The 25,846-nt window shown below is 37.8% G+C and overlaps 1 protein-coding gene across 2 annotated transcripts in view; it reads left to right on the top strand.

Annotated features, from left to right (window-relative positions):
* The window catches only part of LOC134750035 (uncharacterized protein CG3556), a 139,860-nt gene extending 114,919 nt beyond the window's left edge, over positions 1–24,941 (top strand). The window contains exons 3-11 of one of the 2 annotated variants that reach the window (XM_063685117.1): positions 16,975–17,038; positions 18,563–18,759; positions 19,621–19,718; positions 20,549–20,796; positions 22,414–22,577; positions 22,852–23,068; positions 23,223–23,370; positions 23,955–24,166; positions 24,797–24,941. In XM_063685117.1, the coding sequence (XP_063541187.1) occupies positions 16,984–17,038; positions 18,563–18,759; positions 19,621–19,718; positions 20,549–20,796; positions 22,414–22,577; positions 22,852–23,068; positions 23,223–23,370; positions 23,955–24,166; positions 24,797–24,858 (1,401 nt within the window). In that variant the 5' untranslated portion in view covers positions 16,975–16,983 and the 3' untranslated portion in view covers positions 24,859–24,941. Of the gene's footprint in view, positions 1–16,974; positions 17,048–18,562; positions 18,760–19,620; positions 19,719–20,548; positions 20,797–22,413; positions 22,578–22,851; positions 23,069–23,222; positions 23,371–23,954; positions 24,167–24,796 lie in introns of both variants that reach the window. The other variant, XM_063685116.1, reaches the window with a different exon arrangement.
* Positions 24,942–25,846: the final 905 nt, after the last annotated feature.

Genomic DNA, 25,846 nt, shown 5'->3' with positions numbered 1-25,846 from the left:
GGTATCTGGGCCGACCTACCTGGCAGCCACCAGTCGGTCTTCCCAAGCACGCCCTTTTGGCAGCCCGATCCTCTCCCATTCTTAATAGGTGACCGATCCAGCGAAGTCTGGGATTTCGTTTCGCCGATAATATTGGGTCCGCCCAATTCCTCGATTTCGGCAATCTTCAATTCCACGTGTCGTTGTCTCTCTCTTAATAGGTCCCAGGATCTTACGTAAGATCTTTCTTTCCGCTACCAGGAGTTGACTTTCCTCTTTTTGTGTTAGGTAGTGTCCAGGCTTCACAACCATACATAATTCTTGATGGTATAATTGTGATTAAACGTATGTGGAAATAACGAAGGGAAACACCTTTTCAATTTTTGAGGTAATAAAAGTTCCTATATTTATCCATTGTAATAATTAACTCTTCAAAATAGTTATGTCTATGTAGGTACCTCAGAGGACCTTAATGTAGTTTTGTTTTGTAAACTTTTACTACATTAAGTAATATTGGCTTTGTCATCAAATCCAATCTGAGAAGTATCAATTTCTATGACACAACCTTTTATCGGTTCACAACCAGCTAAACCATAACTCTCCTACGTTTATTATTGCTCTGGAGCCCTGGAGCCCTAAAGTGTGAAACGTAGCGCCAATCGGGGTCAACGGTCGCATGTAGCCATAGACTGTCTCACAGAGACTCCGCAACAATTCACTAACAGCGTTTTTATAATGTCCACGACTACCTGCGTTTATTATCGCTCTGGAGCCCTGGATCCCTACATCGGGGCCAACAAGCGTGTGTAGCATAGAACACCTCACACAGACTCCGCGTGTTCGCGATTCGTAAGACTTGGGTCACCAACTCACCACACATAAGTGCTCTTTTACCACAAAATAAGTAATAGTATTATCATACAGAACGGCCGCACACCGCCCCGCCCCGACTCGAATTACCTCGCCCCGCGACAGAAATCTGGCGGGCTTCTGGCGTGCTCTTAGTACTATTTTTAAGCAACTTACTCACACTATGACGCATGACGCGTGTACGGACGTGCCGTTCACACATAGAAACGCGAGTGATTTTTGATGTATAGCGCGTGTCCGCCCTGTGCTTTTACTTGTGAAATTCTACCCTGGTATACAAGGGCAAAAGTTGTAAAAATGCCCTTGCTGGCTTTTTACCTAATAAACAATTTATTTTTATTTTTATCATTTTTTTCCTAGTAATTTTTTAGTTTAACCGGTTATGATTACTCTTACACAGCGTACTGCGTAGGCGATCAACACGCGAACGCGAAGCGAAGCGATGCGGCGCGGGGTGAATCAATCATTTGATACTATAGAAGTGTGGGCAACACGTTAGACCTGTACCAATAACTTCTGAGGTTATAAGAATATTAATGTTGCTTATTTTTTATATATAGTTTCAAGACCATATACTAAACCTAAAAATAAGATTTTGTGTCATCCTAGGTATTTGCTTAGGTAGAAATTTAGGTATTTCTTTTTTCAATCAGCATTCTGTAAAAAAAATATTCGAGACGAAATTCTTTGTTTCCCTGTAAAGGCAAAGTGGCTTCCGACGTACACACGCATTTTGTGTCATTTTCATCCACGGGTATAATGGCATTTAATAAATACCTAATATTGATCCTAAAACGCCTAAAAAAATATTAGAGTCGGTAAGTGAAGTGTTGTACTTTACAGAACATTGTTATATGTTATTCAAACAAATCTGTGTCAAATTCATCCACCGCTTTTATTTAAAAAAAATTTTTTTCTAATTAACAGATACAGGCTGCCACAAAAAAAAATTCATATTATTAAGTTTACGTCTACAATATTATAATACCACATTGAGACATCATTCATAATTTGGGTCATTTTGATCCACGGTTTTTTTACTATCTGGCAAAATAAAACTCAATTGAGCAAGAAGGGCGTGCGCGGGGAAGGGTACCTACGCGGGTGGGGTGCTTATTATACTTGCCGCAATATCAGCTGGCGACTGAGATCTTAATACTATCTCCTTTACCCTTGTTAAGACCAACCAAGAGATGGCATTATGAGCTGTCTCGCCACTTAGTTTTGCGATACAGTGGATTTATTTCATTCGGAGGCATAATTACATTGTCTTATCAATCTTACCGTAGTAGGTATATAAATATAATTAAAAATAAACTGTAGGCTGCACTCCTCATACTGACCAACATTTGTGACGTTCCTAATCAAAAGGTACCACTTTCTCTGACAGGTTATTTGTATAAAGATATAATCAAATTTCGTCTTTATGGTAAACGACAAAGTGGTACCTACCTTTTGATTGAGAATGTCACATCAGCGACTTAAAAATTACTTTTGTTTCGATTTTTAGTAGACTTTTTAAGTTTATTTTAAGACGCAATTTATTGTGATTTTTGTTATGTTTAAGCGTGGCAAGCAACATTAATTACATTGATGATGATGTTCATTAAATACAATATTTTTTCATACTATACTGAACTGTCACCCTATACATGAGAATGAACAGCGCCCTCTTGACAATGATCATATATTACTGGTCAGGCTTTAATATGTGTCATAATTTAGTAAAGTCCCCTTTGTGGATTCTAAGTTTCCGAGTTACAGCAGTTTAGTGAAAGCGTTTTTTTAAATATAAATTAAGGGTTGAATAAAGAGGAAAGAAAATTTGATTATTTTTGCGCTACGACGCACGGTTTAGGAGATACAGCCCTATAAAGTTTTTTTTATTGTTTTTTTCTTTTTTTCTTTTTTACATTGTGTTTTTTGTATATTACTTTGGGGTTTCATAAAGGGGAACGAAAATTTAATTATTTTTGCGCTACGACGCATGGTTTAGGAGATCAAGCCCTATAAAAAAAACTCTTTTTTTGCGTTTTTTTTTTGTATAAATTAATGGTTACATAAAGGGGACCGAAAAGTTGATTATTTTTGCGCTACGACGCACGGTTTAGGAGATACAGCCCTATATAGATTTTTTTTCTTTTTCTTTTTTACGTTTTTAAATCTTAATTAAGGGCTTCTTAAGGGGAACGAAAATTTGATTATTTTTCGCTACCATGCACGGTTTAGGAGATACATCCCTAAAGTTTTTTTTGTTGTTTTTTTTTTCTTTTTTTTGTCATTGCGTTTTTTGTTATTACTTTGCGGTTTCATAAAAGGGAACGAAAATTTTATTATTTTTGCGCTACGACGCACGGTTTAGGAGATACAGCCCTAAAATGATTTTTTTCTCTTTTTCTTTTTTTCGTTTTTAAATCTTAATTAGGGGCTTCTTAAAGGGGAACGGATATTGATTATTTTTGCGCTACGATGCACGGTTTAGGAGATACAGCCCTATATAGTTTTTTTGTTATTATTTTTTTCTTTCTTTTTCTTGTGTTTTTGTATATTATTTTGGGGCTTCATAAAGGGGAACGAAAATTTTATTATTTTTGCGCTACGACGCATGGTTTAGGAGATACAGCCCTATAAAGATTTTTTTTTTAAATTTTGCGTTTTTTTAAATATAAATTATGGGTTGCATAAAGGGGAACGAAAATTTTATTGTTTTTGCGGTACCACGCACGGTTTAGGAGATACAGCTCTATAAAGTTTTTTTTCCTGGTTTTTTTTTTAGTTTTTTTTTTTAAGTATTAATTACGGGTTTCTTAAAGGGGTTTTCTAAATTATTTTTGCGCTACGAAGCATGGTTTAAGAGATACAGCCCTATAATGATTTTTTTTTTAAATTTTGCGTTTTTTTTAAATATAAATTATGGGTTGCATAAAGGGGAACGAAAATTTTATTATTTTTGCGCTACGACGCATGGTTTAGGAGATACAGTCCTATAAAGATTTTTTATTGTTTTTTTTTTCTTTTTTTCTTTTTTACATTGTGTTTTTTGTATATTACTTTGGGGTTTCATAAAGGGGAACGAAAATTTTATTATTTTTGCGCTACGACACATGGTTTAGGAGATATAGCCCTATAAAGATTTTTTTTTTAAATTTTGCGTTTTTTTAAATATAAATTATGGGTTGCATAAAGGGGAACGAAAATTTTATTGTTTTTGCGGTACCACGCACGGTTTAGGAGATACAGCTCTATAAAGTTTTTTTTCCTGGTTTTTTGTTTTTTTTTTTAAGTATTAATTACGGGTTTCTTAAAGGGGTTTTTTAATTATTTTTACGCTACGACGCATGGTTTAAGAGATACAGCCCTATAATGTTTTTTTTTTTAAATTTTGCGTTTTTTTTTTAAATATAAATTATGGGTTGCATAAAGGGGAACGAAAATTTTATTATTTTTGCGCTACGACGCATGGTTTAGGAGATACAGCCCTATAAAGATTTTTTTTTTAATTTTGCGTTTTTTTTTAAATATAAATTATGGGTTGCATACAGGGGAACGAAAATTTTATTGTTTTTGCGGTACCACGCACGGTTTAGGAGATACAGCTCTATAAAGTTTTTTTTCCTGTTTTTTTTTGTTTTTTTTTTAAGTATTAATTACGGGTTTCTTAAAGGGGTTTTTTTTAATTATTTTTGCGCTACGACGCATGGTTTAGGAGATACAGCCCTATAATGTTTTTTTTTTAAATTTTGCGTTTTTTTTTTAATATAAATTAAGGGTTTCTTAAAGGGGAACGAAAATTTGATTATTTTTGTGCTACGATGCACGGTTTAGGAGATGCAGCCCTATAAAGATTTTTTGTTGTTTTTTTTTTTCATTGTGTTTTTTGTATATTATTTTGGGGTTCCGTAAAGGGGAACGAAAATTTTGTTCTTTTTGCGCTACCACGCACGGTTTAGGAGATATAGCTCTATAAAGATTTTTTCCTGTTTTTTTTGTTTTTTTTTTTTAAGTATTAATTAAGGGATCCTTAAAGGGGAACGAAAAATTGATTATTTTTGCGCTACGATGCACGATTTAGGAGATGCAGCCCTATAAAGATTTTTTTTTTGTTTTTTTTTTTCATTGTGTTTTTTGTATATTAGTTTGGGGTTCCACAAAGGGGAACGAAAATTTGATTATTTTTGCGCTACGACGGTTTAGGAGATACAGCCCTAGAAAGTTTTTTTTTTTTTTTAATTGTGTTTTTTGTATATTACCTATACTTTGGGGTTCCGTAAGGGGGAACGAAAATTTTAATATTTTTGCGCTACGACGCACGGTTTAGGAGATACAGCCCTAAAATGATTTTTTTTCCTCTTTTTCTTTTTTGCGTTTTTCAATCTTAATTAGGGGTTTCTTAAAGGGATTTTTTTAATTATTTTTGCGCTACGATGCACGGTGTAGGAGATACAGCCCTATAAAGTTTTTTTGTTATTTTTTTCTTTTTTTTCATTGTGTTTTTAGTATATTACTTTGGGGCTTCATAAAGGGGAACGAAATTTTTATTATTTTTGCGCCACCACGCACGGTTTAGGAGATATTATATCTATATATATAGCTATAATAGCTCTATAAAGTTTTTTTCCTGGTTTTTTTTAAAGTTTTAATTAAGGGTTTCTTAAGGGGAATGAAAATTTGATTATTTTTGTGCTACGATGCACGGTTTAGGAGATGCAGCCCTATAAAGATTTTTTCCTCTTTTTTTTCTTTTTTGCGTTTTTAAATCTTAATTAGGGGCTTCTTAAAGGGGAGCGATAATTTGATTATTTTTGCGCTACGATGCACGATATAGGAGATACAGCTAATACAGCCCTATAAAGATTTTGTTTCTTTTTTTTTCATTGTATTTTTCATGTATTACTTTTGGGTTACATAAAGGGGAACGAAAATTTTATTATTTTTGCGCTACGAGCTACGACGCATGGTTTAGGACATACAGTCCTATATATTTTTTTACAATGCATGTGCTCGAAAAGTGCGTTTCCTACGGAGCCATATCGTGCGGAAAGTACTGCTTTTCCGCACTAGTGCTTTTTGTTTTCAATTTTTTTTTACAGTACATATGGTGCTACTTTCTCGCACTAGTGCGGAAAAGAGCACTTACCGTGCATATGTCGAAAGTTTAAAGGGCCATATGTACTGTAAAACGTACGATACACGTGCGAATAGGTAATTCGCAACTCGTGTCGATTTAAAACACTCCTTTTAATAATTAAACTTATTTGCCATGACATGTTTTTTTATTTACTCGCACAATGCATAGTAGAACATTGTATGATACACGTGCGTAAAGATGATTTCCGCACTTGTTGCATAAATAGCAATTTTTTTTATCAAATAATGAAAGAAAGTCACGGTATTAATAACCAAATTTTACTTTAGTGGTACCTTTTCCCTATCACTGTCACAAATGTATGTGGCGTTCACGTAAACGCGATATTTTTAAGATTTCCCTGCGCAATGTTGCCAGCTCGCTCGCAAATCAAACATGTACTTACAGTTCTTTTGCATAATGGTGACATTGTACAATATCTATGAGTTTTAAATAGGTAAAAGATAATTCGACGCATTCTTTGCTTGCTTGTTGCTTGTTGTTGTGTTGTTTGCGTAACTTCTTTGAATAAGTTGCGTTAATTTGGCGCACAGGCGAAGTAAACATGCGTTGCGTACGGCAAGGTCACGCCGCGGCCCCACCCTGCACGGCATCCGTTGCCCATTCAGACCGCCCGCTAGCTTCGTTTGAACGCAAATAATATTTTTGTAATATTTGTTTATGCAGTGGATGCAAGTGACACAAATTCATACATCTTATTTATCCCGCATTTCAAATTAATAAGATGTAAACTCTAATATCTTTAATATTCTTTTGTAACGGTGACAGCCTGTTACAACAAAATCATCAAATATCTTATGAAGCTATGCCTTAATAAGACACAAAATCATTTAATGGACATATTTAATCGATTAAATTCGACCTAAGTATTTTTTTTAACTCTAATTTTTTTTTGTGTCATTTAGAATATTATGACATAGTATCAGATTGCAGTGGACGTAATTGACACAAACTATGTTTTCACACTAAAAACACTATCCTAAATGCAACACAGTTACATGTTTTCTCTCGAATATTTTTTTCTCCAAGATAATTCAAAATAAAAAATAATTACCACAAAATAACAAATTACTAGAAAAGCAAATTATATATATGACACAAAACAAAATGTAAGATTTACATCTTAACAAAGTATTCATAAGCGAAAACAGAATTGACTTTAATATTTTTATAACCTAGGGGTCAAAATATAGCCAGCGGTACAGGTCTACGTAGGCAATATCGTTACAGACGCGAACGCCGCGGGCCCGCCACGCCGCGCCGCCTGCTTCGCTTCGCGTTCGCGAGTTGTTCGCTTACGTAAGACGCAGCGTTAACTATTGCTGGAGTAATGTAATTGATTTTGGACAGTATTGAATTGACCCTTAGGACCACTTGCCCTAGGCAGGGTTAGCTACTAAGGCCCACTTGCACCATCCCACTAACCCGGGGTTAAGCGGTCAAACCGTTAATCAAGTGTCAAATTGTACTGGTAACCATGGTAACTCCAGGTTTAACCTAATAATTAGTGGGCCCCTTTACACAGACGAAAAATCAATATTATCGTGTAATTCCGAATGTCGAAGACCGTCGGATAATATCGATAATGGACTTTTATTATGACGTTATTTCGAGTGTTTTTCATCTGATCTTTGGAATTAGCCGACATACGAAACTGTCCGAATATATCCTATAGCTAGGTTTCAATGCGGAGAAATTTTATTAGTTTTTCGACCGCCAAGACTTTTTTTTAAATATTTTATAGTATTTATTCAATAAATGTCAGTATAACAAAGAAAAAAACAATAACAACTTAAGACTATACTTAGGCCTAGTCAAAAAAGTCCCCCCCCCCCGAGTTGTCCCTGGCGCAAACTAAAGGGGCCCACTGAGTATCAGTCCGCCGGAAGATATAGGCTTGTCCTGTCAGTTAGAACAAAAATTTGACAGTTCCGAACAACTGACAGGCCGATATCGTCCGGCGGACTGATAGTCAGTGGGCCCCTTTATATTGAATCAATCTGTATAATATGTTGATTCTGAATAAGACCCCTGCCCATTAGCGTAAATAACAGAAGTAGTCCTCAAAGGTCTGAACAGTACACATTTAAGTCTGAAGCGTATGTGTGGCCCTTTATAAGGAAATTGCGTGTTATAAGAGCTAAGGGAAGGGATCCTTTGACCGCTGCCCGTTTATTGACCCATATCAAAAAGAGAAAACTGGATTCGTATTTTCTGCCAGTGTTATTTCTAATGCTTATTATACCACACAAAACTACATGAATAATAAAACAACGTGAGATTGATTGTAATTCGAAATGATTAATTATTTTCCAATGTAATAGTATGTACATCTTTTGTTTTTTTTTTTTGACATTTTGATTTTATTCTAGAAACATTCTAGACTAGTATTTTTATATAATATTTTTTTATATTTGACGTTTTTTTTGGTGAAATTCTTAGTATTAAATTTGATCATTTAATATTATTATGGAATAACACTACACTGTCCACTGTCTATTCGTAAACCTTATTTCAAAGGCCATACGGTTCACTTAAGGTCAACAGTGGTGTTCGTACAAACTGTATATAAAGGCATAGATAAATCCTCTGGCGCGCGCTGACCCGTGTTTGATTTGTACTTGATTAATGGTTTTCTTGTTGTGTTATGTTGCCCTAGTACTTTGACTTTAGCTGGTATGTAGCTAATGGTGCATGTCGGATTGGAATTTTATACAACTCATTTAGGGGAATGTTTGCAAATACTTTCCATGGTAGAGTGTACTCGATCCCATGGCGCCCTCACAAACGGCAAAGAGGATATGAAAAAAAAGGTTTGCAAATACTTTGTATCAAAACGCGGGAATTGGGTTATTCTAATCGTAATAACAGGTTATCAATTTGATTTGATTTGATTTGTTCTCCATTTTCGCGTATTTATTCCGGCTAGTCATGAATAAATGGAATAAACTCACTGATAGATATATATTTTTCTTTTTGAACTTAATTTACTGGCCAGTAACCGCTTTAATGAATAAAACCTCTTTTTAACTTATTCCGCCATTAAAAGTATTCAATTATCATTATTTTTGGATCATCCCTCGTAATATCTCTGGTGTTGCAGGCACGGAGTAGGCTACGGTGACTGCTTACAATCAGGGGCCCGTTTCTCAAAAGCTTAATTGTAACTGGTAATACAAGTGGAAGTCCCTTTCTAACAAAAGCTGTCAAAAAGTGACATCCGCTTGTATTACAAGTTACAAGCTTTTGAGAAACGGAGCCGTATGCATGTTTGCTACCGACGTGGTATAAAAAAAACTAAATCGAGCTCGCTAAGTATGTATCTTCGCTTTGTATGTGGTGCTGCGTAGCGCTATATCGTGACGTAGCCGATAGCGTCGTTTTCTCGCTATGTAGCGAAAATGCTGCGTAAACGTATAACGAAAATTTCACTGCCAGCGCGAGCTACGCGCTACGAGCGTAGCCAGTAACAGTTTTCCGCTTTGTGTGCTAAAAGGCCGCCATGTCACTGAAGAAATTATCCTCCTAAAATCAATCTTTCAGAACTCATAAGTCATAAGTATGTGGACATAGTAAATTTTACTTACCTACCCAAGTTCGATTTACCGACCTTTACAAGGTGAAATATATAGGAATATTCAGATTAAAGATTCAATAAATATTTGTTATTCTGACGGGTGTGTGAACTCGCATTGAAATCATTTTTAAATATCAATATGCCTTGAAGTTACGAGAAACCTTTTAAAATATCTCACTCAACAGAGCACACGAAATATATCAACATCCTATTCGATGAAGTACCTACATTCTCCACCGAAAATGTATCAAAATATTCGATAGATTAGATTCTCTAATGTAACCGCTATCGAGCATGCCATCATCGTGAGGTAACGTCACGAAGTTAAGCGGCATTTACACGGGTGGCGGCGCGGGCGCCTCGCAATTAGCGCACCAGACGGAAAATTAACTCCTCGCCCGAAATGCTCCCCTGGTACTTCGGCTGATGCTTCAAGCCTTTAACGCTAAATTTTGTTATTTTTTAAGGTGGTGTGTGAAGAAGGTGGAATTTTAGTTTTTTTTTTTTCATTTTACGTAGTGTGTACGAAAAATTAACTTCTCGCCCGAAATGCTCCCCTGGTACTTCAGCTGATGCTTTAAGTATATTATTATACTACTCTTTGCTTTAAGTACGCTAAATTTCGTTATTTTTTAAGGTACCTGTGATGTGCGAAGAAGTCGGAATTAAGTTTTTTTTGCATTTTTACTTTTATTGTGCACTGTGTATGCGAATAATTAACTTCTCGTACTTTTAATACTTATCTAATACAGTAACACTAAATTCTGATATTTTTTGTATTATACGAAGAGGATCGAACCAATTTTTTTTTTTGATGTTACGTACATTACAGCGTGATTGAATACATACAGGATGATTTTGTTATGTCTGACCATATATACTCTGAGGGGTGAACACTCGTATGTTGGTCATACTGAACAATTTTTACTAAGTATGGAGCCAACCCCGAAAACGCAAAAAAAAGCAGCTGTCTCATACATTTCGGCGAATCATATGTCAATGTTTTGTATGGAACAGCAGATTTTTTTTTCGCGATTTCGGGGTTGGCTCCATACTTACTAAAAGTGACCTATACCTACATATACACGCTCGTTTTAAACACGGGTCTCTCATGCTGGCACCACACTTCGCCGTATTTGGCAAATATTCATGTTGCATCTCTTTCCTTTGACATACAAAACAAAAGGGATGCAATACGAATATTTGCCAATTACAGCGAAGTGTGGTGCTGGCATCACAACATCATACATTCGATTTCAACTTCACACCAGATCCCTTCGAAGTCAACGATCACCCCAGAGAAATAGCCAGATTTGTAATCGTCGGGCAGAGCGAATAAAACGCCAAGTTTAAATGGAAGGGATATTCTAAACATCCATCACTGATCTCACAAGCGCGGCTCCTTTATTATCTGTGGTAACACAGGATTTTCAGATAAACCAGTACAACGTGACCTAGGTATCCTTCGCACCTATATTATTATGCAAGGCTTAGAAAAAACGCTCTCTTGAAAGTCATTTAGGTTTTTATTTGTAAGTATGAAATTTCGATTAATAACCGGTTGTTAACCGGTTTTTCCATACAATTAAAAACCGGTTTGCATTCCGACTCGCGCACAAAGGGTTCCTGACCATTACGCAAAAAACGGCAAAAAAATCACGTTTGTTGTATGGGAGCCCCGCTTAGTATTCCAATTTTAGTATTTGTTGTTATAGCGGCAACAGAAATACAAACATCATCTGTGAAAATTTCAACTGTCTAGCTGTCACGATTCATGAGATACAGCCTGGTGACAGACGGACAGACAGACATACAGACAGACAGGCAGACAGACAGACAGACAGCGGAGTCTTAGTAATAGGGTCCCGTTTTTACCCTTTGGGTACGGAACCCTAAAAAAAGATTCAAGATGTTTCTGTTATTTTCAATTACATATAAACTTTTTTATGCTCTCTTACTTGCTCGTTGGAGCGATAAACTCGTGTTCGAGTGGAATAACTTTCCTCTTTACGAAAGACGAATTACTTTGTGTTGCGATCGCAAAGCTGTGGTTTCGACGTTTAACTAACAAATGTGACGTTCCACGGGTAAAGGTACCGTATGGCGGTTGGCGCTTACGCTGTTATTAACGATGCTCCAATAATATTGCGGTGCTATGCGACGTAAGCGCCAGCCGCTATAAGCCACCTTTTCCCGTGGAACGTTACAAATAACCTTCTGTTATCTGGACGTTTAGAAGAGCGTGGAATCAATAAATAAATACATATTAAATGTCAATCTCACAATTTTCACCCAATTGTTTCTTTTGTGTGAGCTGTCGGCCACGGCGCGTGCCACGGCGCGTGCCCGTGCTCACAATGGCCAACCGCTCGCACAAAATAAACAATGGCTTTTGTTTAACAGATTAGGGCCTTAGGCGTAAAAATCATTTGAGAAAATTCATACTATAGTTACGTTTTTCTAAAAGGTACATATCTCTCGAACCACGGAATGGAAATCGATTAAAAATTATTCACGCGCAAGTTCCCGCTTTCAACGCGTATAAAAATGTAAATTGGCCGTAGATGTCTAACACACTCACTTTGCATACGTGATACTGCGTCGATGAGCTATCCGCTTTCATTACAAGACTGCGATTCCAACAGCTTTCAAGAAATACCAATCATTTACTTCCATTAATATTTACATTCAACCCAGGTTTTTAACCATCAAGAACAATGGTGTTTCGGATATTTGGCAGGCCTGAGATGTTAGGGGTACACCGAGCGGATGCTGACCTTGCCCGTGTCATGGGACACACGCAAAGGTAGCACACGCCATGGTGCAAGGACTATTGAGTTGATGGAATCTAAAATGAGTTGGGCTATTTTGTGAAAGCAATGGACTAAATACTGGGCAATGGGATCAAACACCGGCCTAATAAAACGGTATCCAATCTTATTTCTGACAGACGGTGACTTGCCCCCACAAGATGGGCCCCCACAAGCGACATCAAGGATGGCTCAAGGGCAACCCAATCAACAGCAATGTACGAAAAAATATTGCTTATGTCAGGTGTATGACATAAGCAATATTTTTTCGTACATTGCTGGTCGAACAAGTAAATATTGACGCTAAGTACCGTTGATTTTATCAACCTAGAAATAAAATTATCAGTGTCAATGTCACCGTGGTGAAATAGGCCCCAGGTGTGTGAGGACGCTGGACGCTGTTGTGCTGGCTCTTGGAAAATCTATACTCGCCCGACTTCGTGCAACCATTCGAACATTCGCCGGGAAACTCCTCATCGCCCATTATTGCCTGGTACCTTTCATATGGCTTTCAATAAGATTTCCCTGGGGCCTCAGTTATATTTACACTGGCTTTAAGTTTACTTTTAAAGCTTCGTGTAAAAAGGCGATACGGGAATTAAAGTAATCCACATTTACATACATATTTTTTCGTAAGCCATATAAAAAAATATGTGCTCAAAAGCATAGTATCTATATACTATAGATACCTACAGCTATAGATTCTATAGGGACACTGATCACAGAAAATTGAAATCTGACTGCGGTTTTCTTTGTATAAAATGTAGTCTAAAAACTCATTTATCAAATGCGGCTTAGTAATTTTAAGTAAGTTAATAACACCTCGCACGGTCATCAGCGTAGCAAAACCGTCTCGTGTGATGCGGAAGGGTCCTGGATTTTCCCCAGGCTACCATCCCCCTACACAGTCCTACCGCTCTAATTGCCCTAGTGCAATAGAGCCCAAGTCAGGTTAAAAAAAAAGACACAAAACTCATAGGTTAGGTGTACAAATGTAATTGGCGAAATAAATGTTATAAAAACATTGCATAAGTATTGGTAGCCGTGCGGATCTTAGGAATTCAAATCGGATTTCAAATTCTATTTATATGGTTCAAATTCATGAAACAGCCCATTCGGAGATAACACGTTCTGTTATCTCCAAAGAAAAACCCACCCTGATTGTTCTCTGAATGAGCTGTCACATAAATTAGAATCTTAATACTATCACGATAGTTACTTTTTAAACGACATGGCTACTTTGGCACGTGCTGAAGACCGCTCTTGAAAGAAACAAAGGCTTTTGTTTAACAGATTAGGCCCAACCCGAAAAAAAACATCTGAGAAAATTCATACTATACCAGGCACGGCGCCCAACGCCCATAAATGTAGCAGTAAATAAACCAAGCCTTTCAACGCGATGACTAAACACAAGGCGCTACAAAATACAATTTATTATCCTATTATTATAAGATATTCTTCGAAATGTAGGTAAGCGTATTTTGTTTGGCGGATGCAAATATTGTAACATCGTGAAATTCGTGAATAAAGCGCGCCGTCTCGAGTGGGTACGGACAAAGATAGATATAACTCCGTAATAGATGGATACAGTCTAAGGAAAAAACGTGCCTCGAAAATCACGAAAATTTGATTCTCGATCAGAGAGCGCCACTAGTTTTGGCCTACACTCGTATAGAGGGCGTTGACGGTTTCGTTTCTTATTTATAATTTTAACGCATATCAGTGTAAGAACATGGGTCAAAATCATAAAAATAATTAATGCAAATAAAAAAAATCATTTATCCATATTTAAATACATTTTATCGTATTTTTATAAATATTTATTTTTAGTTTTAAAGTGTGTCGACAGATGGCAGTGAATTTACTGGGGTTACAAAATTTACTATGACCAAAGATAGATATAACTCCGTAATAGATGGATACAGTCTAAGGAAAAACGTGCCTAGAAAATCAAGAAAATTTGATTCTCGTTCAGAGGGCGCTACTAGCTTTGGCCTACAGTCGTATAGATGGCTTTGATGGTTTCGTTTGTTATTTAACAATTTTAACGCATATCAGTGAAAGAACATAGGACAAAATCATAAAAATAATTAATGCAAATAAAAAAAATCATTTATCCATATTTAAATACATTTTATCGTATTTTTATAAATCTTCATTTTTAGTTTTAAAGTGTGTCGACAGATGGCAGTGAATTTACTGGGGTTACAAAATTTACTATGACAGTACCGCTCTAGTATAAGTTACTCTATGGTACGGATAATGTTCAACACACTTTATTTTTCGAGAGTACTAAAATTGTGTAGCTATCTATCTAGAAATTCAACGTCGCGCATTAGCGCAGGTACGAACCCATGTATTCAGGACTTAATCTAAAAATAAAACGCTTTATAGATGCGAATATAACGTTTTAAAAAGCTTTGGGCTAATATTGTCTTCGGTTACCGCACTAGTTACTCATGAAATAAAACTATGAAAACGGATTTTTAATACATCCCGACGTTTCGAACCCTTTACAGCGTTCGTGGTCAACGGGTGACTGAGGAAAAATTACAAAGTGCAAAAATACCCACATACTAAAAATAATGAACAATCATAGACTATAAACTTTAAGGCTGGTTGGCCTGGTTGCGTATTTACAAAGGCTATACTGATATGGTTCAGATGCGAACTGAACTAGATTAGCTTTTGTTTGGACAAAACTTAACAAAACCCTAATCTATTATAGTATAGAAATGTACTGGAATCGTATAGACTTTATTAACTAAATTCATACGGATATTGTTACTACAAATGCTAGTCTGTTGCGATCTAAAATTTGAATCATATTTTAGTAACGACTCCGATTGTATTAAATAAATTACCGTTCATGCAAATTACTTAACAATGCCTAAGATTTTTTTTAGTTTTAGAATTATTTCAGTTCATAGGTACGAGTACTCCCTTTAGTACCGTTTGGTAACCAAAATTTCGTAACCAGCTACAGAATGGGAATCAAGATTCCCAGTTAATTTGAAGCCGGTTACGTATTGGGCCAGCGTGTTACCGCTTGATAACTAAATTTGGTAACTAGCTACAAAACAGGAATTTAAAATTCCTTGTAAGTAGCCAGTTACGAATTGGGCCAGAGTGGAATTGTTTGGTAAATAAGTTTTGTAACTGGCTACAAAATGGGAATCCAAAATTACATTAAATCAATAGGTAGGTAGGTTAGGTTCGTTAGGTAGCTTCAAATGCCCGAAGGGCAAACCGCCCAGAAATAGGAGCCCCGCGACGACTAGTTACGTTGTGAAGTAATTTTTTTTTAAAGAAACAGTCCGACGAACTCCAGCTAACTAGACGGAGCCCCGCTTCGCGGGGCTCCTATTTCTGGGCGGTTTGCCCTTCGGGCATTTAAAGCTACCTAACGAACCTAACCTACCTACTGATTTAGTGTAATTTTGGATTCCCATTTTGTAGACAGTTAGGTACAAAACATTTGCCAACCGTGGCTAGGAATAATCCATTTGAGTAAATAAGTATTATTAAAATTTAGATATCATATAATAACTGACGTTACTAAACTCAACTAGGTTTTGTCGTGAATAATATTTGAAAATATGTAAGCAAAAAGCTAATCCATTTGAGTGACTACTTTTTACCGAAATGGTATAGATATTGTTAACTAATATGCATAAACAAAAGCTCCCCGATTATAATCTGAGGCGTGACTGAAATAGTTTAGCTTTTGTAAATACGCGGCCTGGTTGTACATGCAGAATCGGTTCATAAGGCTAGTTATACACTACAATTATTTTCAAGTAAAGATATATATATACGCGATAAAAACGAAACGGGTCGGGTCGGGTTCGAAACGTCGGGATGTATTATAAATTCAATATACGCGATATAATCCGTTTTCATAGTTTTATTTCATAAGCTTTGGGCTATTCATATGGATATGGCGTCATTTATGGATTCACATTGCCAAAAATAAAGTAGGTACAGTTTTGTAGGTAATACATAATGGAGCTTATTTAATTTATTTATTTATAGTATACGTTTTATGGCCTACAGAACGGGTACTTACGTGATGTCTTTAATTTCGAAAATATGCGACTCTAACACTTGATATTTAACCGAGTTACATTTCAACTTATTGGTCAGGTTCGGAAATTCGGAATGTATAATGGGTGCTGCATTACTTTTGCGACATTACAGCTGCGGCGTTAATAGCGCCTCTGTATCTGTCAATTTCCTTAATAAAAATGGGTGACGTTCGCAGCGTCATTACTGACGCGATTATGACAATCCGACTGCACAATTCGCCACACGACTGAGCGCGCTGGTGTAACTAAATGAGATTTTGACTCCGATGTATCGGCCCCATTCGTAGTGCTCGTAAGGCCGGTCTTTACGAAGTACTATATATGTCTATGCGTTACTCATTTTATGAAGGAAATTGACTCATACATCGCCAGCCTCAGCACTTACATGTCGCGCGCAGTTGATACAGTTGTATCGCTCACGACACAATTCCCGTGGGGTTCATTTTAATCTAGTTAGACTTATATAGTTTGTTTAAATACTTATTTGTATTTATATTGTTACAGATAACCAGCATGGCCCGTCACCTGTTCAGCCTGTGCGCACTGCTTGCGCTGTCGGCCGCCCGAGGTCAGACTGGTGAGTCGCGCATCGCATGCGCCAAACTTAAGGAGATCCCATGCCCCAATGCCCTTAGATCTGAATCCCTTAGTTTTCTAATGTCTTTTGTAGCTTATCATTTTAACAGCAATGGCTTTAAGCAATATAGTAATCCCATATTTACTTCAAAGTTTTCGAGATATTTGGCATCGAAGTTGAACAAATTTAGGCCAAAAAACTGGTTTTCTTGCCATAACTTTTGTGTTAATTAGTTTAAAATTAAAACCTTAGACAAATGTTTGGAGGCGTCAAAGACGAACCCAAATATGTAGATTTCGTATATGTAAGATCTTTCACAGCAATCGAGATACGAAAAAAGTGTTTTTTAGACAATGTTTAAAAAAATCATAAATAAATAAGTATTCATTTCTTTAAAAATCCGGTAGACAAAAATGTATATAAAAGATTGAAGAACCGATAGCCGTTTTTCTTATAATTATATCTGTAGTGCAAAAGTAGGAGATACGATTCAAAACTTGTCAAAAATCGATGAAAACCTCGGGTAGCCCGCCGACAGTACGCACTCGTCGAGAGCCAGGCCGAGGACGAGTGTGTACATGTGTACATACTGCTCCCTTCTCGTCTCGCCCTTCTCCGATTGGGTCGGGTTTTTTACCACGACTATCGGCGAGAGGCTCTTGACGAGTGTGTGCACCCGGCATTAAACTGTCACTTTCCACTGGAAAGTTTCCAGGGGCTCCATAAGACTATGAGGCCAACATGACATGACAGCGTTTTGATATCAAACTGATGTCATTTTGTTATCATTCGCGCGTGCATTTCGCTCGTACTTGTTCGTACATTCATTTACGGATCTCTATTATTTTATTTGACTTTAATGTACCTACCTAATTTAATGTAACAGTGAATGTTTTAATAAATAATATGATGCAGATATAAAAAATGTGGATTAGATCTAGAGCTAATTCACATAAAAACGAAACCCTCTCGACATATATAACGAATTTCTTATGGTAAGGAGATAATCACCTGTTTACACCAATATGTGGAAACTGTTTTGGCTTATGTATGTATTTAAGTGTAATTATCTATATGTGTCATTTTTCGCTGTTTGTTTCCCATTATCAATAAAAAAAAAAAATGAATTCGTCAAATAACCTTAGGGACTGACGCTGGAACCGTCAAGAGTAAATTGGCTCTAATTGATTTTTCATGCGTATTGAAGATGTACCTCCTTTATTATTAGGCTTAGGGCGTTTTTACATTGTCCGATCCGATATCGGATGTCAGATACTGCCACAAAGAAGAAAATTCAAAAAAGTGCGTTTTTATATTGGTTTATTCACTCATTGATGAAATGTTTAATGTTCAAAAAAACCTTGAACCAAGAAAGGATGTCATAGGGCATTCTCTTACAACTGCTTTTCTCGAAGGATAATCCGACATACGAAATCGGACCGGACAACGTGAAAAAGCTCTTAGCGACGACATTAGGCATGTGTAAGTCTACTAAAAAAAACCCTTATTTTTTAGAAACCGAACCACCTACCACTATCACCACCAAACCGCCACCCACCACCACCACAGCGGCGACTACCACCGTCGCCTGGGAGACCAAGACCCTGAACGAGGGTCAGGCCATTCAGAAGGCTTTGCAGTATCTACTGCAGCATCGGCAGCCAGATTGGGGCTGGGGAAATGATACGCATGATGTCATGCTCACTCTTCAGGTGCGTGTTGCGAGGATCTCTTACAAAGTACTGCTAGCCTGGTACCCATGGATTTTCTCAGCGTCTGTGTGGTGTGTTTTTAAAACCTTTATTATAGTATGAATTATCTCAGATGATTTTTGCGGGCCCTAATCCGTTAAACAAAAGCCTTTTTTTCTTTTAAGAGCGGTCTACAGCACGTGCCAAGCAACCATGGCGTTTAAAAAGCAACTATCGTGATAGTATTAAGGTTAAAATTTATGTGACAGCTCATTCAGAACAATCAGGGTATTTTGTTTAGAGACAACAAAACGTGTTATCTCCGAATGGGCTGTTTCATGGATTTGAACCATATAAATAGAATGGTAAATTTGCTTTTTAAACGGGCTTGTTCCTGTTACTTATGTCGGGGCTATTAGCAGTAAGCAGGGTAACCACTGCATAAAGGAAACAATACCTTTTGTTTAACAGATGAGGGCCCCGAGCCCGAAAAAATCATCTGAGATAATTCAAACTATAGCAACTACTTACATGTGCCACGACGGGTGGATTTCCGAAAAAAGTCATAAACACCAACTAGGATAAGTACTACAACTGTCATACTCGTATATCTAATACTCCTAGTAGATAGACCTTGAACGAGAATCAGGTCATCCATTTTCCATCATTTCACCGTTCTCATGGTATCAAAGTTTTCGCCAGTGCGTCTAGTCTGTACCCAACTGCGCGGCTTGAATAAATAATACTTACTCTCTTGTGTACACTAATTATAAGAATGAGGATTGTCTACCTTTCACGCGAGAGATACGCCAGGGGCATTTATTTTTAATTATAAAGTAAATGCAATTAAATCACTAACAGTATTCTGTATTTTTGTTCCAGCTTGCAAACAACACTGGAAAGGAGATAGAACAACAGGGATTGGAAATGCAGCTCTCTGCCAAACAAATGGAGATCGAGATTCTACTCATGATGTCAAAGTAAGACGTTTTATAATTTAAGGACGTACAGTTTATCATAATAATTGTAAAAAAAATCATTTTCCTAAGATAGAGATAAATGTGAGAAATATTGAAAATTTTGCGACATAATTATATTAAATTGAGAATCAGTATTGAACGCAAAGCTTTATTTATTTATTGAATATTTAAAATATGCAAGTTTACAGTACTAGACCAAACAGAATACAGAATACAGAATACAGAACTTTATTGGTAAAAGCAAATTTTACAGGTCACATTTTACATTTATAAAAAAGTATATGTACATATGTTCGTTAATATAATGAATTACATATTTCATTCAAAGCACTTAAGTACGTAAAATATATATGTATTTATAGTGTAATGTGTAGTTATTTAAGTGCTTATTTTGCTTACAGCTTATAGCGCAAACTAGCCATATTTCGAATTTTAACACTATTAATTTTATACAGATTGTGTGTCAAATTTCACTTAATCGCCTACTTTTATTGCAATAACTTAACCTTTATACGTTTCATGAATTTTTAATATATCCTTCGGGTTGTGGTTAAAACATATCTCTATGTACATCTTGAACACTAGCACCGGTTGAAGGCCCCGCCTCTTTCCCCTTCCCCTGCATCTCGCTTCCTAATTTCTCACAAAATGCACAAAGCTCATGCTCTAACTGTATATGTAGTATAATCACCATCATCAGAAATTTAAGAGCTGCGCTCTTGTTGGTGAAGCAATCTCCATATTTCTATCCTTGGACTTTTCCTTGATAGTCTGATACGACATGACGTTCACTTTATGTTGTATAATAGAAGAACGTATGTTGTCAACAGGCACCACGAGTCTCCACCGCCGCTGGCGCGTCTTGCCGCCTACACCCTCGCCCTCGGCGCTCTCTGCAAGGACCCTCGTTCCTTCCACGGGCGTGACCTGGTAGCAGCCCTTCTCCATCGGGAGCCGCCGCATGACTTCGACTTTGCATATGCTACCCTGGCTGCCTGTTCATCTGCCGCCCATGTCAGACGTCGCCATATCAGGCGGCTGCTGGATATCGCTAATGCTGCCGCTGATCATAGCCTTGGTAAGAGTGTTAGCACTTTTGTAACTGATAGCCTTCACTCAGTACTCTCTACAAAGACCTACGCCTTCCACGGACGTGATCTAGTAGCAGCCCTTATCCACCACGAGCTGCCGCATGACTTCGACTTTGCATATATGCTATTCGGGCTGCGTGTTCATCTACAGCCCATGTCGGCTGCTGGATATCGCTAATGCTGCCACTGATCATATAGCCTTGGTAAGATTGTTAACACTTTTGTTACTATATAACAGCCTCGCCACAGGCACTCTGCAAGGACATTCCACGGACGATTTCGACTTCGCATACGCGACTTTAGCTGCCGCCCATGTCAGGCGTCGTCATATCAGGAACTGAAATCCGATATCCGATCTAGCAGCTATGCAGCTACGCTGCTGCTAATCATAGTCTTGTTCAGATTATTAACGAACCATGAATAGAACCATGACCATCACAAAACCTGCATCAAAAACTACCAGGGTAAACATGTTAGATACGGTCAGCTGCAGAGAAAAGGTGCTACCCCTGCATAGAACTTTGTATGCAGCGTGGCACCCTTTATCTGCAGCTGACCGTACCTACTCTTAGTTAAACAATATGATGTAGGTAATTACATTCCCGATAAATTGCGTCCTATAATTTATAGTGAAGGTTTGTCAGCATATACCTAGCTTACTTAATCGTTAAATAATATTAATAAATGCTACATGGCACATGGCGTATGAGAACGAGGAGAGCCGACCCCAAATAATGGGAATAGGGCAAAGAGAAAGAAGAAGAAGAAGAATAAATGCTACATCAAACGCCTCTGGAAAATATCACAGAAACGCTCTGTGTTCGTTAGATCAAAAGCATTGGCGTTTCATACTTGACTTGGTAGAAAACAAAAAGAATAGCCCCTTCGGCAAAGTCTGGTTTTGTCTTACAAACACTACGAATAATCGTCCCCTTAATTTCCGGGTAGACGCCTCAAATAAGGAAATAATCTAATCATTCCCTGGAATGTCTTGATTGGATAAGGGGACAAACAACAAGGAAAAGTGGTGCAAATAAATAAATTGGTGAAATCCGTCCCGATCTAATTCGATTTTGATTTTGATTGATGTCACGGTCACTGACATTCCTTATGCAACCGTTATAGCTAAGAGACAAAATATATTTGATAGAATTTAAAACGATGTTTTAAAATATTATATCAGTTGGTGCTGCTTGTCGGCTTTGGTTGTCCAAAGAATTGAAATTTTAAATGTATTGTTGGATACTTTTATTGAAGTTCCTCACGTTTCAATCAGATTTTGATTCAGGTTTGCATTTCCTGTTCACCAGATCATCTCATCATCACTCACCTTTATTACGTCGTAGTCTGTATTAGCAAAGTTATCTCGATATGTGTCGAAAATACTTCATAGAGGCGTAACGACAATGTATGTAATATATTGATAATGACATTGGCGCTAAATAGATGAATTGGGGGCATTCAATCTAATCAGGTACATTACTTTACTAAGAAAATATATCAGGATCTGGACATGCGGATGTATCAACCAAAAACAGTTTAAAATTTCGGAAACTATTTTTTTTTAAATTTTCAGACTACATTACATTCCATCTGCATTACAGATACGATCTCGATGGTGATCCTGGCGTTGCGGTGCGTAGTGCAAGACCACCGCCACCGCAGCCTGCTCCATTTTGTGCGGCGCCCCATGGCCGGCCTGGCGCGCCAGCAACACCCTGACGGTGGGTTCGGGACGCAGCTGACGACCACTGCTCTGGCTATACAGGTATGTCAAATGTTTTTATTGTTGTCAATCTGGACACTGAATCGCAAAAATAACATGGTTCTCAAGGCCTCGCCTCCAATCTTTACTACCCAGGTGTCTGACTCTCCCGCTTCTTTTTATGCCATATCATATGGGCTCAAGGCCGTAGTTCGGATACGCAAATTTATTTTGGTAGTGATTTGATTTAGCGGCGATAAAGATTAGATATTTTTTTGTAAAGATAGGCAATCAATATGCAATTATTTGCCGACAAACCAAAGTACTCTCTCTTCAGGCTCTAGAGGACTCCGACAGCGGTCCAGGCGCGCATCAGCATTGGAGCCTTCCTTCGGCTCGCAAATGGCTGCTGGAACGGCAACAAGCCGACGGAGGTTGGGGAGACGTTCGTGATACTGCTGCAGCTGTTGCTGCCCTCACTCCTGCTTCCCTGGCAGCAGTCAGGCCACCGCATTGCAGGAACAAGCTGCAGGATAACCGGAATGAATCGCTAGGTAAGTTGTTAATAGCCGCGCGTCTCTTCATGTGCTAGCTAGATGATAATCTCTTCACAAAAACATTTCATTAAACCACTAGAGATCTTGAAAATTATTTCAGAATTTTCTCATTATCCTGATAATTAAAAACTTAATCGCGTTATTTTATCAGATAACAACAACGGCGATGGCAGCCTGAAGATGTCATACCTATCGCACACGAGCAACGAGTCGGATGCGCGCAACGTATCCTTCACCTACACGCTGTGGCTCGGCACCAACGTCACTGAAAACTACACGCTCTACATGATGGCTCCAAGGTACCTACAATCTGTCTCATATGACCCAGTTACCAAGCAAGGAGTCAGACGCGCGCAACGTATCCATCGCCTACCACTCTATGGCTTGGAACCGACGTCTCCGAGAGCTATAAATATCTGTACATGATACGAGTAGCTACATGGTAAAACCAATATGTATATTGGTACCGTGACCTTTTTTGAGCAAGCTGATGATGGACAAATGAAAAAGCTGTGTCCATTGTGGTGTTCACATTTTTGATTTATCAGTCTATGAACTCTTAGGATATCAATCAAATAAAACAAATTATTATCGCAGACACAGTGCAGGGATGGAGATCCCAGCGCCATGACAGCTGAACAGTGTTGCTAGCGCATCTCCCCATTTATTATTCGGACATCACACCTACCACGCGCTATTTCTGATCGATATAAATACAAAAGGAAACAGATTCTGATTGTTAACAATAATTTTATTTATCCGCCATGCGCTTGGCGGTCTTTTAATTTATAACATTGTGGTTGTTTCTCTTCCTAGTCTTCCTGCAAAGCAAAGCACCACACGACTGGCGCAAAAAAAAAACATATTTTTTTTCTAATTTCAGAAACATCTCCTTCTACCACGTAATGCAAATGGCAGCCGAGCAAGACCCGAAGTTCAAGTTCGAAGCCAGTGAGTGGCCGAACGGGCATTACGTCCACACGCTTGCCGGACATAAGGAAGAACCGATGGGCTATCATTATTGGTTGCTGTACCGTCTGACTGAGATCCCAGACCCAGCCAGCCCGCCTGGCAACCAGCTTGTGGCTCCAGTAGGTGAGTATCCTACAAACTCCCGAAAGTCCTGAGCCCTTGGTAGGCTGAGGCATGGGAGGACATAAGGAGGAACCCATGGGTTACCATTACTGGTTGCTGTACCGCCTTCCTGAAATTATGGACCAGCCAGGTCGCCTGGCAACCTGCTTGTGGCTCCCGTTGCACAGTGTTATTCGTCTACTATTAACCAAGTTTGTATTGGCTACTGTATCATTTTACCAAGATCCGGCTCAGCCAGCCGTCTTGTTTCGAACTGGTTGCTGCCTGGTTGGCAAAGCAGATTGCAAACGAACTTGTCGTAATAAAACAAGATCGACCAAATCTGCACAGCCATGAACTCCAAGTTTGACAGCGCATTTCATGATGCCAAAGACCGCACATAAATGATGGAACGCAATCTGGCAGAAGATTTCACTATGAAGAGGAATTGCTTCAGAATTTTTCTTTTTAGCTTACGTCACCATTCGTTATCCTTCATTTTAGAAGCCAAACTTCACCTCTTTTTGCAAGGTGACGCACAATTAAGCCACTTGTTCCTTCATATTCTTACTTCTTGAACATTTATGTTGTAAGCTCCTTGTCTGTTCTGTCACTGTCATATCTAAATGGTTATTCTTTTCCCTATTTCAGGTGTGGACGATCTGTTGGTAGAGGACGGGGAGCATTATCTCTTCTGGTACAAGAAGCTGTAAATCTGTATTTTCCTTTGCCGCGCTACCAGCGGCTCTTAAATCATAGGTATCTTGAAGGACTTTGCTAGAAACTTAATAGTATTTTAACTGAGGCACAAATAAAGCAGAGAAAATAATTCGTTCGCAATTATCAATTTTTCGGAACTTATGCGCAGAATTTCAAAGTAGTTTTACTAAAAAGTAAAACATTGTGTTTTAGAGGAATCCAGGCTAATTTCAATATGGCCTAGATATCCCTTTGAGTGAATAAAGCATGTGCCAATGCTTGCAATTGAGTAGACAAGGCCCGGACTCACTTAGGATTAGGAAGCGCTAAGATACCTAAATAAATTTGCAAATATCAGATACTGAGTATCTCTAGTTTGCGTCCGTGCGCTTAGGATCTTTGTGTAAGTACGCCGGATCATACATTGCGAGATTGTATATTGTGGGTAAGTGGGAACCAAAAAAGCAAGTGGAAAAGGGCAAATCCTGAAATCCCTGTATCCCCCAAACTATAGACACATCTTGACATCTAACTTGCGAACGAAATGTTTAATATCTGCTGTTCTTATAATAAGTAATAGTATCAAATTAAGATCTAGTATTTTCTTCATTATACCGGCTCATTAGTATTTAAACTATTTATTTCCTTGCTTGATAGGATATTGACAAGTTGTGACGCATACCAAATCTTTAGTGTAGTTCATTAATCAAAAGACTTAAAAACTTATTGATCCAGCTGTTAAAACCATTTTAGTAAATAATGTTAAAATGTCGCTAAGGCGATTCACATACTGACACCGCAATATGTCACAGAGAGAGCGGAGTGACTAAATTAGAAATAAAAACCGCCTAGGTATAGGTATGTCATTCCGCTGGCAGATTGTGGTATTAGTGTGAGAATCGCCTAAGAAATAATGGCAACAGATTTTAACTTAAATAATATGGATTAAAAACTGTAATAGATGTCATATATTAAAGAAAAAACCCAAGCACCAGTCTCTCT

The sequence above is a fragment of the Cydia strobilella genome, chromosome 19 (assembly GCF_947568885.1).
Source record: "Cydia strobilella chromosome 19, ilCydStro3.1, whole genome shotgun sequence".
NCBI lineage: Eukaryota > Metazoa > Arthropoda > Insecta > Lepidoptera > Tortricidae > Cydia > Cydia strobilella.
Note: the sequence above shows the minus strand (reverse complement) of the source record. Positions and strands in the feature narration are given on the sequence as shown.